Genomic DNA, 14,829 nt, shown 5'->3' with positions numbered 1-14,829 from the left:
TTGCTTCATTTGCTATTATTTTCTCCCATTCTGAAGGCTCTCTTTTCGCCTTGTTTATCGTTTCCTTTGCTGTGCAGAAGCTTTTGATTTTAATTAGGTCCCATTCATTTATTTTTGCTTTTATTTCCAATATTCTGGGAGGTGGGTCTTCAAGGATCCTGCTGTGATTTATGTCGGAGAGTGTTTTGCCTACGTTCTCCTCTAGGAGTTTTATAGAATCTGGTCTTACATTTAGCTCTCTAATCCATTTTGAGTTTATTTTGGTGTCCTCCAGTTCCATTCTTCTTCAAGATTGCTTTGGCTATTCAAGGTTTTTTGTATTTACATACAAATTGTGAGATTATTTGTTCTGGTTCTGTGAAAAATGTCGTTGGTAGCTTGATAGGATTGCATTGAATGTATAAATTACTTTGGGTAGTATACTCATTTTTACAGTATTTATTCTTCCAATCCACGAACATGGTATATTTCTCCATCTATTAGTGTCCTCTTTGATTACTTTCACTAGTGTTTTATAGTTTTCTATGTACAAGTCTTTTGTTTCCTTAGGTAGATATATTCCTAAGTATATGATTCTTTTCGTTGCAACAGTGAATGGAATAGTTTCCTTAATGTCTCTTTCTATTTTCTCATTATTAGTGTACAAGAATGCAAGGGATTTCTGTGTGTTGATTTTATATCCTGCAACTTTACTGTATTCATTGATTAGCTCTAGTAGTTTTCTGGTAGAGTCTTTAGGGTTTTCTGTGTAGAGGATCATGTCATCAGCAAATAGTGAAAGTTTTACTTCTTCTTTTCCAATTTGTATTCCTTTTATGTCTTTTTTGCTTTGATTGTTGTAGTCAAAACTTCCAGAACTATGTTGAATAGTAGTGGTGAGAGTGAGATAATCATATGATTATTTCAATAGATGCAGAGAAAGCCTTCGACAAAATACAACATCCATTTATGATAAAAACCCTCCAGGAAGTGGGAATAGAAGGGACATATCTCAACATAATAAAAGCTATATATGACAAACCCACAGCAAACATTATCCTCAATGGTGAAAAACTGAAAGCATTTCCCCTAAAGTCAGGAACAAGACAAGGGTGCCCACTTTCACCACTACTATTCAACACAGTTCCCTCTTAAGCAGATATATCCATCAAACATCCATCAGATACAGCCCCCTAGAATAATGTGCTCAATCCCAGAGACAGGCACATTACACACTAGAGTGCACAAACACACTGTCAAGTGCTGAAACCTCCTTCGACAGCCAAGCCTATTCCCACTTGCAGACACATGGACACATTATTACTCATCTTATGTGACACACACCTCAACACATATGTGCTACTGCCATATGGAGATAAGAATTTGGGGCTATGGTGGGGCTACATCTGGGTCCCCAGAGTCCTCATCTCTGGCTGGGAACCACTGTTCTGGGACAGACGCAGTGATCAAGGAGAGGAAGGCTCACCTGCAGAAGGAGGGACAGCTAGAGAAGGAGAAGACCAGGAGGCACTTGGACTCCCTGGACATCTTCCTCTTTGCCAGAGTGAGTGTGGGCAGGAGAGGCCTGAGTCTTTGGGCAGAAGCAAACCGGAAGGGATACCTGCACTCTGGCCCTGCCTCCTTAGATGGAGAATGGGAGCAGCTTGTCTTACAAAAACCTGTGGAAGTTTCAGTTGCCTTGGACAAATGAAAATGATTCATGTTGTCAAGCAGGGTATTACATGGCTATTTTTACTAGTGAATTAAACCTGATTCTGAACAATATCACACTGTTAAATATGACAACACCCCAGGGATATGCTATTCAAGGAAGCTTTTTTTTTAAAAACAGCTTGTTTGTTTATTCTTTAACCTTTTGAATTTCTTACTGAAATAAAAGTCACTCAGTAGGGTACAACTCTTTGCAACCCTATGGACTGTAAAGTGCCAGGTTCCTCTCTGTGGAATTCTACATGCAAGAATACTGGAATGGGTATCATTGCTTTCTCCAGGGAATCTTCTTGACCAAGGATCAACTTGGGTCTCCTGCATTGTAGGCAGATTCTTTACCCTCTGAGTCACTAGCCCAGTTTTATTGGAGTACACTCAGTTATCAATGTGTGATAGTTTCAGGTGAACACTGAAGGGACTCAGTCATCAGGAAGCTTTTAAAATATTTACTTTTCTGTTTTATTTCAAACTGTTTAAAGGTTTCAAAACTGTAAGCATGTGAGAGTTTGCAGTTTCCTAGAACAACCCAATTCCCAGATCAATTCATAAACCTTTTCTTCTTTTTATATTACTTACATTTTTTAACAAAAGAGAGATTGGTTTAAGAAAAACGAAAAACAAAAAAGAACAGCAACTCTGGAGGCCCAGGTCTGAGCTCTGCCTTTACCTTCACCCTCCCCCAGGTGGGCGGGGAGCTCCTCTCAGATAAGGCTGGGTGCTCAGGAGAGGTCAGCCACAGTCAGGGGCAGTCAGCGATCCAGAAGCCTCTGCACCATGAGTGTCTCTGCACTGAGCCCCTCCAGAGCCCTGGGCGGCGTCTCTGGGCTCCTGCAGGTGGTCTCCCTGCTCGGCCTGGTTCTGCTTCTGCTCAAGGCGGCACAGCTCTACCTGCACAGACAGTGGCTGCTCAAAGCCCTTCACCAGTTCCCATCTCCTCCTTCCCACTGGTTCTATGGACACAAGAAAGAGGTAGGATGGAGCTGGATGGGGGAGTGGGAGGGCAGGGAGGGCCGGAGATCTAGAGCATGGTCACACTCAGCAAGTTCATACCTGACCCTGTGCTCACCTAGGAGCACAGATGTCCAGTCTGATGGATCAGCCCTGTGGGTTCACTGTGTGTGGAGACAACAGACAGGAATCTAAGAAGATGTCAGGTCACAGGATAAGAGGCTTACCTGCTGGGTTGGGTTATGTCAGGTATGGAGACAAACCAGCTTGGTTCATTCAGACTAAGGGATTTTCTAGTCCCATAAGGTCAGTGCCAGAAACCCACACCAGAGGCCACACACAGGAGCGAAACCCCATGATGGGGCCAAGTGAGGAGAACTGCCTCTCTGATGTCTTCTCTCTGAACCTGAGCTCTTGGAACTGAGCCTGTAATCCTGCTCACCCTCAGCCCCCACAACAGACCCTGCACAGAGCAGTGTCAGACGATTGTGTGGAGGGACAGGCAGGAGGGAAAGGAGCAGCTTGCAGCTTGGGAGGGGGAGCACCTGCCCACCCAGAACTGGCACCAAAGCCTGGAGGTTGGGGAGCCAAGAGCAAAGTCTGGGGCCACATGCAAATGGGCCACCAAGGGTCTGTGGCTTAAACAAGTTTTAGGAGATAAGCACAGGTTGCAGAGAGCTGAGGTCTCTCTTTCTCAGCAGCATGATTAGAGCAGAGTGGAGACAAAGAGAAGAACTAGAAGCAGCCCAAGCCCCACGTGGGCTGGCCCAGCACCTCTCTTCCCTCTCCTTCCTACTCTTCTGCACCCCAGGTCACTCAAGGTCCTCCCCCACTGCCTGTGCATTCCAGACTCTGGGCCTCGGCTCCCATGTGCCCACTCCCCAGAATGATCTCATCCCTCCTATGACTGTTTCTCAAGCACCAAGCCCAAGTCATTTTCATCCTGGGTCTCCCAGGAGTGGAGAGGACAATCTTTTTCCCTTGCATCTCCTTCCCACAAGTCAGTGATAACTGGATTCAACTATTTTCGTAGCTATGAGCTTCTTCTGGGAAATCTTGCCTCGGGTTCATGTTTCTACCTTGAAAGCATCTTGATAAATTACTAGTCAAAGAAAGAGCTAGTGCAGGAAGACTCTCCTAACATCCAGGTCTGAGTTAGGCCCCCTTCCCCAAAGCTTCCCCATAGGCTTTGTCTTCTGTCCATCACACTTTCATGACGCCCTCCTGTTCCGGCCACTTGATCTCTCGTCTATTTCACTAGCCTGCAGACTCCAAACAGACAAACATCTAGAGCCACATCCTAATTTAGTGCCTTGAATCTGTGTCTGGCACAGAGTTACTGCTCAGTAAACACAAATTCAGTGAAGGGACATGGCCCAGAGTAGCCAGATTGTATCCGAGCTGGTCACTCTTGATGGTAGAAGGATGCAGGCAGAGATCAGATACCAAAGTGCAGAGGGCTGATCTGACTGACATAGAAGCCATTGAAATAAAGACGATGTGACTAAATGGAACTTGCCTGGGATCAACTGCTGACAAGAAATCCAGAGGTAACTAAACAAACTGTGTCACCAAAGTTGAGGAGAGGCAGTTGCTCTGTGGTAACGATGACAGGCCACCAGGTAGAGGGAAGAACACGAGCAGAGACCTGGAAGATGAGCAGGTAGACGCAGTGCAGGGAGCGCTGGTGCAGCATCCTGGGGGCCGAGCAATAGGTCCTGTGGAATCGCCAGCCTGTCAGGGAAAAGGAGAGAGGGAAAAGTCAGAGAGGAAAGGCCATGTGGTCCACACTCAGGGGTGCACAAAAATTCCACTACAAGAAGGGAAGTGCACAAACGTTTCTGACAATTAGTCAGTGCATCTGAAATTAAAAACCCACATATCAAAATCAGATTTCAATACCATCTCATATGTGTACATGCAGAATCGGTCCTACAACTGTGCATACACTCATTATGGAAAATAATGTTACACACAGTATAATATTTAATTTTTTTCACTTAGCCACACACATTTCAAACATTCTTTCATACTCATATACATTAAAATGTATGCTGGGATCGCATCAAACATATATATGATCAGGATAGCATATGAAACTCATGTATAAATTCAATTCTTAAAATATCTATCTCTTCTCCAAATAAGTCAAATAATATGAAAAAACTGCTTACTTTCTCCGGGTGATCGTCCCAACCAGGCATCCACCCAGTCTCCCACTTTGTAGGCATGTTCCTTAACACCTGAGCCACCAAGGAAGCCTACCAAGTGATACAATTATCATAAATTGCTCAAGCAATTATGTCACTGTGTGAAAATATTTCCAAATGTTTCACAAGCCATGGAGTTGTGTTTGATGTAAGCCACTGTAGGCAGTTTGTAGTGTTGGCCTTTAACTCTACTTGACATGGGACAGAATCCAATCTTAGGAGAATGGTGGATAGCCTGCAGGGTTGGATGAGATTCCAGGTCAGAAGAAATAGTTCTAAACTGACAGTTCTGCTGATGGATCCAGAGTGATCACCTGGTACCCTTCCAGGCCTTCACCTCCAGTCCTGCTCTGGAACTAAAAGAAAGAAGTTATTGATGTGTCTTTCCCTTGGTGACAGTTTGAAGAGGAGGGTGAGCTGCCACACCTACTGAAAAGGGTAGAGAAATACCCAAGGGCCTGTGTTCGCTGGATGTGGGGCACAAGGGCCTTTGTATTCGTCTATGACCCTGACTACATGAAGATGGTCCTGGGGAGATCAGGTGAGAGGGAAACCCTCAGCTGGAGATAACCTTGCATTTGAGTACATGCACCTGGGTGTGAAATCCAACAAGTCACAGGCACATCAGACGCCAAGGCCGGAAATCCTCCAAACACCCTCTCAACCAAAGCCAGATAAGGACAGCATTTACTATTAATAAATGCTTTAGTCCTGGTGGGGCTGGTTTCTCTTTTACGTCTTTTGTCTTTTTACAAACATATTGAGATAATCCCAGACCTGGAGCCAATTCCCTGTCCACACTGTCCTAGGTTGGATACCATTCACTGTTGCCTGTCCTGGGTCTTGAGATGGCCAGACCACCACCGATTGTAGAAAAAGCACAGATTCTGTCTCATTCTATGGCACTGAACAGAGTTTATGTTTCAGGGCAATTCACCATCTTAGTCCTTTTGGTGTTCTGCTCCGCAACACTGAGGCTACTTTCCTGGGACCACGGTGACTATCAGGACAGAGAGAGTCAGGGATGGGAGGCAAGTGGGTGGTGGCTTCAGCCTGACTGGCATTAGACAAGCACCAGGAAGGGAAGGGAGCCCATGGTCTAGACCTCAGCTACTCTAGAGGCTGTCTGCCATGTTTGGTCCCATCCATCTTCCCTCCTTACTTTTCAGACCCAAAGACTAACAGTACCATCAGATACATGAAGCCCTGGATTGGTAAGTACATTTAAAAACAACTGCAAACCACCCACCCATTAGGTTAACCGAGAGCAGTCTCTTTGTGTAAGTGGAAAAAAAAAAGGTGACAGGCACACTCATCTTTGAATCAAACCTCATTTTTATAATAATACCATCAGTCTTTGTAATGGCGCTGTAGCCTCCTCAAGTCTAGATGCTTCCTCATCAAATCTCAGCCTTTTCTAATGTTCCCATCCTGACTTTTCAATAAGTTCTTTTGTCACCTGCCCCCCTACAGTTTCTTGACCTCACTGCTGTCATAGTCAGATGCTATGGACAGACGTATTGGAAATTCACATCACTGAAGTGGGCTGACTTCACCGACCCTTGCCCTCATGAGATTTCTCCTGACACCCTTGGTTCCTCCCAAGATGGACCTAGTCTCTGCAATACCCATACACACCCTTCTGTGGTTCAGGGTCAGGTTTGCTGCTGTTGGAGGGGCAGACGTGGTTCCAGCACCGGCGGATGCTGACCCCAGCCTTCCACTATGACATCCTGAAGCCCTACGTGGGAATCATGGCCGACTCTGTCCGAGTGATGCTGGTGAGTCCATCCCTTGACACCATAAACACTAGAATCCAGCATAGCTGACATAGTCCACTATCAGACACTCAAGTCCCTCAGACACTCATTGTTTAAAGACATCCAAATTGATGCACTCATGACTTAGTATGAAACAGCACTCATTAAAATAGTTTGGACAGAGGAATACCTAAGCATCCAGCGGATCCATAGTTTTCTATTCACCAAGAGAAATCAGGACCATGGTGTATTCAGGGTCCACTCTTCTCCCATCTCCATGTTTCAACACAGTGGGATAGTGCAAGGAGGTCAGCTCAGATTGGCCCTGGCTGGCCTGGACAGTGGCAGCTTCGTTGGCAGAGTGGACATCCCAGGATGTCACACAAGTGGGCTCTGGCTGGGGTTCCATGGCTTCTGCACATCACTGAGCCATTCATAGGAGGGAATGAGTCCAGGTCTACACTCAGAGAGCTGGGTCTTTACAAACATCATCTCTGATCCAGACCAGGTACCACCTGTTCTTAGCTAATATTAGATGAATGAAAGGAGTTGAGTAGCTCATGCCCTGTCTTGGAGCCCCATTAGAGTCACTTTAGCTTTTCCTTGCCTTGAAATATTTGCTTCCTAGTGTTGGATATCACCTGTCCAGATCAGCCCTCAGGACACAAAAGTTCTCCCTTTGTCCCCTGAGAAACTATGCTATCTCCTCTGCCAAAGGTGGTTATTTTCATAGCTTATTCCAAATATTCAGGATTAGTCAGGATATTAGAAGAGAATATAACTGCATACATAAGAAAGATTCAGAAAAATAGGCATCACGTTTCACACGAGTGTTACAGCCCTAAGTTGCTAAAAGATGTCTGCTTAGGAAATGAGGAAATCTCATCTGAAGATGTAGAGACAGAGAGAAAGCCTGGCCTGGCAGCACAGGTCTCTGGGGAGCAGAGCAGGGTCGGTGCCTCCTCCCTCCACAGGACAAGTGGGAGGAGCTCGTCAGCCAGGACTCACATCTGGAGATCTTCGGGCACGTCTCCTCGATGACCCTGGACACCATCATGAAGTGCGCCTTCAGCCACCAGGGCGGCATCCAGACGGACAGGTCAGTGACAGCTCTTCAAAGGCAGGGTCCTGTTTTCATCAGTTGGGCAGGACTTACCTGAGAATCAGAAAGGGCAGTGTGGATGCTTATCAGCACAAAAAATAACGTTCTCCAGAGAGACATGGACCATGGTCAGATTCCACCCAGAACACCCTTGACTCAGTCAGAGGTCCCTGACTCCTGTACAGGGAGAAGCCTGGCCGCTCAGAATGCTTGTGAAGGTCTCCAGGGGTTGGGCTCCAGGGCAATGAAGAGGAAATCACAATGCCTCAGTGGACTTGAGGAGTCCTCCACCCAGAGTCTCAGTCCCTCTCCAGGTCAGAGGTTCCCTCAACTCCAGTCTCTTCAGTGTCCTCTCCCTTCAGGAACGCACAGTCCTACACCCAGGCCATCAATGACATCAGTCATCTGATTTTTTCCCGACTGAGGAATGGCTTCCACCAGAATGACCTCATCTACAGGCTGACCCCTGAAGGCCGCAGGAACCGCCAGGCCTGCCACATCGCCCATCAGCACACAGGTTCTCCTCCCCATCCTGGGCTGCTCCCCCATCTTCCTCGGGTTCATGTGGCCAGGCCTTGACCCCTTAGGCAGAGCCCAGACTCCTGCTCTTATTCAGGAGCTGGCATACACCCGCCTGCTGCAGGGATGGAGAACCCAGAGGTTGGGGTGCCAGGTGTTTAATAGGAATTTACAGGAGTCACCAGGTTAGTGATGATTGACTGAGACCCCTCCCAGCAGCATTCAGGCAGAGCCCCCATGGGCTGTGTCACTCGGGGATTCCCATCTGAGTAGATGATGCTGGAGCTCTCAGTCCTGACATACTCACTCAGTCCCACCCTTACCCTCATCCACCTGGCTCCCAGACTGGGCCTGAGGGGCAGATGGGGTTATGGTGAATGCAGAATCTGAGCCCCCAGAGTGCTCTGTTTGGTTGGGAACCACTGTTTTGGGACAGACGCAGTGATCAAGGAGAGGAAGGCTCGCCTGCAGAAGGAGGGAGAGCTGGAGAAGGTGAGGAGCAGGAGGCACTTGGACTTCCTGGACATCCTCCTCTTTGCCAGAGTGAGTGTGGGCAGAAGAGGCCTGAGCCTTTGGGCAGAAGCACACAGGAAGCGCTTACCTGCACTGTGGCCCTGTCTCCACAGATGGAGAATGGGAGCAGCTTGTCTGACGAGGATCTCCGGGCTGAGGTGGACACGTTCATGTTCGAGGGTCACGACACCACAGCCAGTGGCATCTCCTGGATCCTCTATGCTCTAGCCTCCCACCCTGAGCATCAGCAGAGGTGTCGGGAAGAGATCCAGAGCCTCCTGGGGGATGGCACCTCCATCACCTGGTGAGTGTCCTGGAGATGGAAGAACCCTGTCTACCTGAACTTGAGAGAATCCCTGGTTGTCCAGTCCTGCCTGCCCTCAGATGGGCTTCTTTTCAGGGACCATCTGGATCAGATGCCATACACCACCATGTGCATCAAGGAGGCCATGAGACTCTATCCACCAGTGCCAGTCATCAGCAGAGAGCTTAGCAAGCCCATCACCTTCCCTGATGGGCGCTCCTTACCTGCAGGTATGAACTTCACCTCACCACTCAGCTAAGCACTCTGTAGGACCACATGCTAGACCAGTAATCCACCTGTGGATTTCCAGTTCCTGGATGCTCTGGCTCTTGCCTGCCTGAAGACAATATTTATTCTGTAGTTTGAATGAGTTTTAAAAAATGCTTCTGCATAAAACTTTGGATTAAGACTACCATATATTCAACAATCCTACTACTGGGAATATACCCTGGGAAAACTGGAATCCAAAAAGCACACGTGCTGCAGTGTTCACTGCAGCATTGTTTACAATAGGCAGGATGTGGAAGTAACCTAGGTGTCCACTGACTGCTGCTACTGCTAAGTCACTTCAGTCATGTCCGACTCTTAGCGACCCCATAGACGGCAGCCCACCAGGCTCCCCCGTCCATGGGCTTTTCCAGGCAAGAGTACTGGATGGGGTGCCATTGCCTTCTCCTAGGTGTCCACTGACAGATGAATGGATAATGAAGACGTGGTCTGTATACAGAATGGAATATTACTCAGTATAAAATGAGAGAAATCTGAGTCAGTTGCAGTGATGTGGAAGAATCTACAGCTTGTTATACAGAGTGAAGCTCTCGGAAAGAGAAAACGAATATCATATATTAACACACACACATGTAAATATAGAATCTATTAAAATAGTGCTGATGAACATATTTGCAGAGAAGGAATGTAGATGCAGACATAGGCAATGGCCTAGTGGACGCAGGAGGGGAAGGAGAGGGTAGGACTAATTGAGAAAGTAACAGCGACATAGATAGACTATCATGTGTAAAATATTAACATGTGTCTAGTGGAAAGCTGCTATATAAAAGGAAGCCCAGACTGATGCTCTGAGATGACCTAGAGGGGTGGAATGGGAAGGGGGAGAGAGGTGCACATGGAGGGGGTACAGCTGTTGTTTAGTTGCCAAGTCATGTCTGGCATTTTGCCACCCATGGAGTGTAGCCCACTAGGCTCCCTGTCCATGACATCTCAGGCAATAATACTGGAGCAAGTTGCCATTTCCTTCTTCATATATAGAGACACATAACTGTGCCTTATTTGCTCTGTAGTATGGCAGAAACCAACACATCATGTAAAGGAATTAACCTTTAATGAAAGAAAAAAATGTTTGACCAAAACTTGAATGCAACAAAGCTCAACAATTAAAGGTTGACCCTTCTGTGTGGTCTTATGATGGAGCCTAAAATTATAATTCTTGAATCATGAAGGCTTAAGAGAAAAGCAGAAGCAGGGGGAGGCATGGTTCTTTCACATGGGCTGTAAATAAAGGAGGGAGCTCAAGAGACTCCACTGTCATGGGTCAGAGGGTCTAGTCTCTGAGGTGCCCTCTGGTGGATGGCAAAGAGCAGGTGATGATGAGGTCTGAAAGCCCTGCCATGGCTGGAGGCCACCCACTGACTCAGCACCCATTGGGTCTGAAACCCAGCCCTGTTCCCACCTAACTGTGGGAACATAGACCCCACCCATAACCTCTCTGAGGCTCAGGTGCTTCTTGGGCTGGTGAGGACAGGAGTGCTTGCGTGAGGATTAAATGATTCTTGCACATTCCCCAGGTTCATGATGGCACTCGATAAATGTGAGTTGTCACCTGAGCTGCTCCTAAGTGTAACCTTGCAGTTCTTTTAATTCTCAATATGGGGTTGTGGTCACCTACCCCTAATCTGTGATCATGTGCTTTGTCATGCCCCGCCCACCTGTCTTGCAAGAGCATCATGTCATTCAGAGTGATGGAGGGTGCTCCCATTGTGGCTCCCAGGACTTTTGTGAAGACACACATCCTTGTACTATGAGAACATCAGGCTTCTCTCTCTCCTCTGCCACATAGGAATCTTAGTCTCCCTCTCCATTTATGGGCTTCATCACAATCCGAAGGTGTGGCCGAACCCAGAGGTACGATGGACATAGGGGGAGGAGATGGGAGGCTCTCTCGACACCAGACCCTTCCCCTGCTCCCTCTCTGGGACTCTTATCCCCCGGTGGGTTCATGTGAGGGGTTTGACCCCAAATGTCCTGGCCCCGGTGCTCTCCCTGCAGGTGTTTGACCCAACCCGGTTTGCGCCAGGTTCTACTCGACACAGCCATGCCTTCCTGCCCTTCTCAGGAGGACCCAGGTGAGGCCTCTGTCCTGGGGGAAGGAAGTGTCACTGGTTGCTACCTGATGTGTGTGACTCTCTACCTTCACATGTGAAGCATGAAGTTCTGTCCTTGTATGTTGATGGGCTGAGTAGGAGGTGTGGGCGATAGGCTGAGAAGGAGGTGTGGGTATCCAAGTACAAGAAGGTATTCAGGACTCACCACAATGACACTGACCTCCTACTGTCCACAAGGATTGACCACATTTCCATGTCAGTGGCCAATCCAAAGTATCCAGGGTTTTCCTCACTTTAGGAGAATGACATTTTAGAATTACAAGCCTTCATGAAATTTAAACTAACATGTTTGGTTAGCACAATTTCAGTCTCCTTAAAAGATGATTTTCACTGTTCCCACCTTCCTAGGCAGTCCACTGCTTTCTGCTTAATTCACCTGTCCACCCTCACTGTATTCGTCATGCTTGCCTGGATTGGGAATTCCATGTCCTGAGGCTTCAAGTCATGTATGTGATCAGTTATAGTTGTAGTTTGAAGAAAGTTTCACAGTCATGAGTGTGTTCTCACTTCCTGCAGTACATCCGACATAGATTTGACTGTGTATTAATATAACTGTGGCATATATTTTCTGTTGGCAAAATTCTTTACAAAAAGCAGAGTGTAGATACCATAGTCCCAGATTGTACAGAGGAATGTTAGTAAGAAAAATGTTAAAGTGGGGACAATCAAGTCCGCTTTGGGGACTCTATTGCTGATCCTGCTCATGACGCCAGTATCTCACAATTCACAGTGTGCACACTGTTTGCTGAACCCAGGATAGACGAAGCGTCAGTTAAGAGGCTGGGAGAGGACTGGAGGAGCCTAAGAACTGCAGACACGTTTATTCTCTGCTGGCTGTGTTATGGCCGCCATAACACAGTTCTGTCCTCCGTGACGCAGCCGCCGTAGCAGCAGCCGTAAACACCATAGCAAAGCTAGAACATAACCCCACATGACATTACCATGAGGTTGCTCCAATGTAGCCCCAGTGCAGCAGTAACCAGGGCATTCATAGTGAAACTCCTAAAGGCGTAGCACACACCTCCCCCAGAGATTTTCCAGGTGGAGCTCATATAACAGAAGTAGCCAGAGTCCAAGTGAGTACATGTGACGCATGTACGCAGTGCTATACGTGGTCCAGCTGTTCCATAATCGTTGGTTACAAACCCTGAGGCAACAGTGAGGACCGCAGGGCGAGAGCGCCTGACAACGCCATCTTGGCTAATGTGCTCTTTCCCTACAGGGGAGACTATTTTGTGTTTGAGACGTGCGTTTCAAAAATCTATTGCATGTGAAACATAAAGCACCCTTGAAATAGCTGTTAGCCTGGATGATACACTCCTAAATGATTGCTGTGAAGATCTTAAAGGCTACAGAACGTCCCCTGAAATAGTAACTTCAGTGACTTTGTAATTTAGTAGGAACAAGTTTTTTCTGACAGATCTAGGAAACTTTCAGCTGGTGAATCAACCTTTACAGAACAATGTTGAAGCAAATTGTCTTCCTGAATTGTTTCTAGGATTTGGTTTACACCAGGATCCAGTCCTTCCTTGTAGATAGACATGGCTGCAGGCCATGCAGCTGCCACTAAAGGGCAGGAGGGACTAGGCGTTTTGATTCCTAGGTCAGACTGATTATTTCTTGTACTCTCATTCTACTTGAGTGTTTTCAATTCAATTAATATTGTTTAAATATGAAAGTATGTATTAAGCATGTATCCATGTGCCAAGACCAGTGCTAGGAGATGGGAACACAGGAATGATAAAGCTGTCATCCCCCAGGGCTCACATTCCACATACCAACACATCTACTCAAGACAGACATCATTCACACATCCATCTTTCACTCATTCATTCCTTGAGCAGACTGTGGGAGGATGCATGATCCGGCACTGTGCTGGGCACTGGATGGGATGTGTCCTTGAGTTAACACCCATGGTGCCTTGAGGGTCCAGAGTGGAAAGAGGTGCAGTCAGCAGCATGAGGATGGCAGCGGCAAGGCTAGGGGAGGGGACCTCAAGAGTCGCTGAGTCAGCAAGAGAGAGGGAAAGACCCCAGGTGAGTGAGGAAGTATCCAGAGAGGGCTGTGATGCAGCTGAGGCACCAGGACGTGTCCCCCCTGTGATGCGGAACAGAGCAGGCCTGGAGCTCCTGTGGCTTTAGAGGGAGGGGAGGAATGGAGGCTGAAAAGGCCTGATGAGGAGCCCAAGGGATGATTAGGAGGGGCGTTTCTGGATTAGAATGGGAAGGTTCCAAAGGTAGATTAACTGAGGGGCTGAGGGGTACAGAAAGCCAGGCCATTAACTGGGAGGGAATTGGTCCAGTAGGTTCAGAGTGGTTAGCGCTTTCCTCTCCAGGAAGCCTCCCTGTTGCCATTCTGATTCCTTGCACAACCCTGTCTTGTCGTCCCTGGGAACTGTGCAGCCTGTTTGTCCACCGTAGGTGGTAAGGTCCTGTGAGGGTGTCCACCCTGCCCCTACAGTGCCCTGGACTGACCTGAAACCAGGAATTGCCAGTGGACGAGTGAATAAAGTACTAGTTCACAGTTCTTGATCCACTTGACTTGACTCTATGGCTTAGAGCACTGATACTCCCCAGGTTTTCCTGCTAAGAGCAGGAGTAGGAGTTAGGAGCTAGTCCTTAGACAGGTGGGCTTTGTAATCTGAGAAGGGGAGAGCTTTGCTGGCAAGTTCAGTCTGATGAATAAGGAAGAGATCAGGGCTGGGCCACTTGGAGGACAGCCCTGATTCCCTGTGCTCAGCAGGGCTGAGCTTACTTACTGAGCCTCTGCTTACTTCCTTTTTATCTCCCAACCTAGGAACTGCATTGGGAGGCAGTTTGCCATGAATGAGTTGAAGGTGGCCATGGCCCTGACTTTGCTTCGCTTTGAGGTGTCACCGGATCCCTCCAAGGTCCCTGTGCCCATGCCAGTCATTGTACTGAGATCCAAAAATGGGATCCACTTGCAGCTCAGGAAGCTCTCTGATCCAGGTGGGGACAAGGACAAGCTCTGAGGGCCCCTGCCTGCCACCTGTCTTGCTGTCACTCTCTCCTGTCCTTGCCCCTTTGCCCACTTCCTGCTTCAGTCTGCCCCCTGCTCACGTGCTTCATCTCCTGCCTCCTGTCCAGCAGACTTTCTGCCCTTCTCCTCTCACCTTTCTCCAGGCTCCCGATCTGCTTGTGTCTCCACCCATCTCTGACCCCCTGCATCTCTGTCTGTCCACCCAAATCCTCATCACCCGACATCCTCCAGTCTGTCTGTTCTCCTGTGTTTCTCCCCTCTGCCTGCCTGTCTGATCCTGAAATCACTTCCGTTTTGATGGTAAAATGAATTGTCTCTGCCTTAGGATCTTAGAACAGCACAAAGTTATCCTCTGATGGCTCTG

The 14,829-nt window shown here is 47.7% G+C and overlaps 1 protein-coding gene across 3 annotated transcripts; it reads left to right on the top strand.

Moving 5' to 3' along the window:
• Window positions 1-2,484: 2,484 nt before the first annotated feature.
• On the top strand, window positions 2,485-14,457 carry LOC129540800 (cytochrome P450 4A24-like). 3 transcript variants are annotated; one of them, XM_088834834.1, is made up of 12 exons: window positions 2,485-2,679; window positions 5,268-5,409; window positions 6,038-6,082; window positions 6,522-6,649; window positions 7,603-7,727; window positions 8,189-8,247; window positions 8,686-8,792; window positions 8,876-9,066; window positions 9,163-9,296; window positions 11,141-11,205; window positions 11,350-11,426; window positions 14,262-14,457. In XM_088834834.1, exons 1-12 carry the CDS (start codon window positions 2,485-2,487, stop codon window positions 14,455-14,457), a joined length of 1,464 nt encoding a protein of 487 aa, XP_088690960.1. The 3 variants fall into 3 exon arrangements, with proteins under 3 accessions (XP_088690960.1, XP_055258188.2, XP_088690961.1); XM_055402213.2 differs by having other exon boundaries at window positions 8,093-8,247; XM_088834835.1 differs by lacking the exons at window positions 8,189-8,247; window positions 8,876-9,066 and having other exon boundaries at window positions 8,686-8,813; window positions 9,132-9,296.
• The last annotated feature ends 372 nt before the right edge of the window (window positions 14,458-14,829 follow it).

This window comes from Moschus berezovskii, chromosome 4, assembly GCF_049115385.1.
Source record: "Moschus berezovskii isolate FMDL1 chromosome 4, NW_MosBer_1.0, whole genome shotgun sequence".
NCBI lineage: Eukaryota > Metazoa > Chordata > Mammalia > Artiodactyla > Moschidae > Moschus > Moschus berezovskii.
The sequence above is the reverse complement of the archived record's forward strand: the minus strand, read 5'-3'. Positions and strand labels throughout refer to the sequence as shown.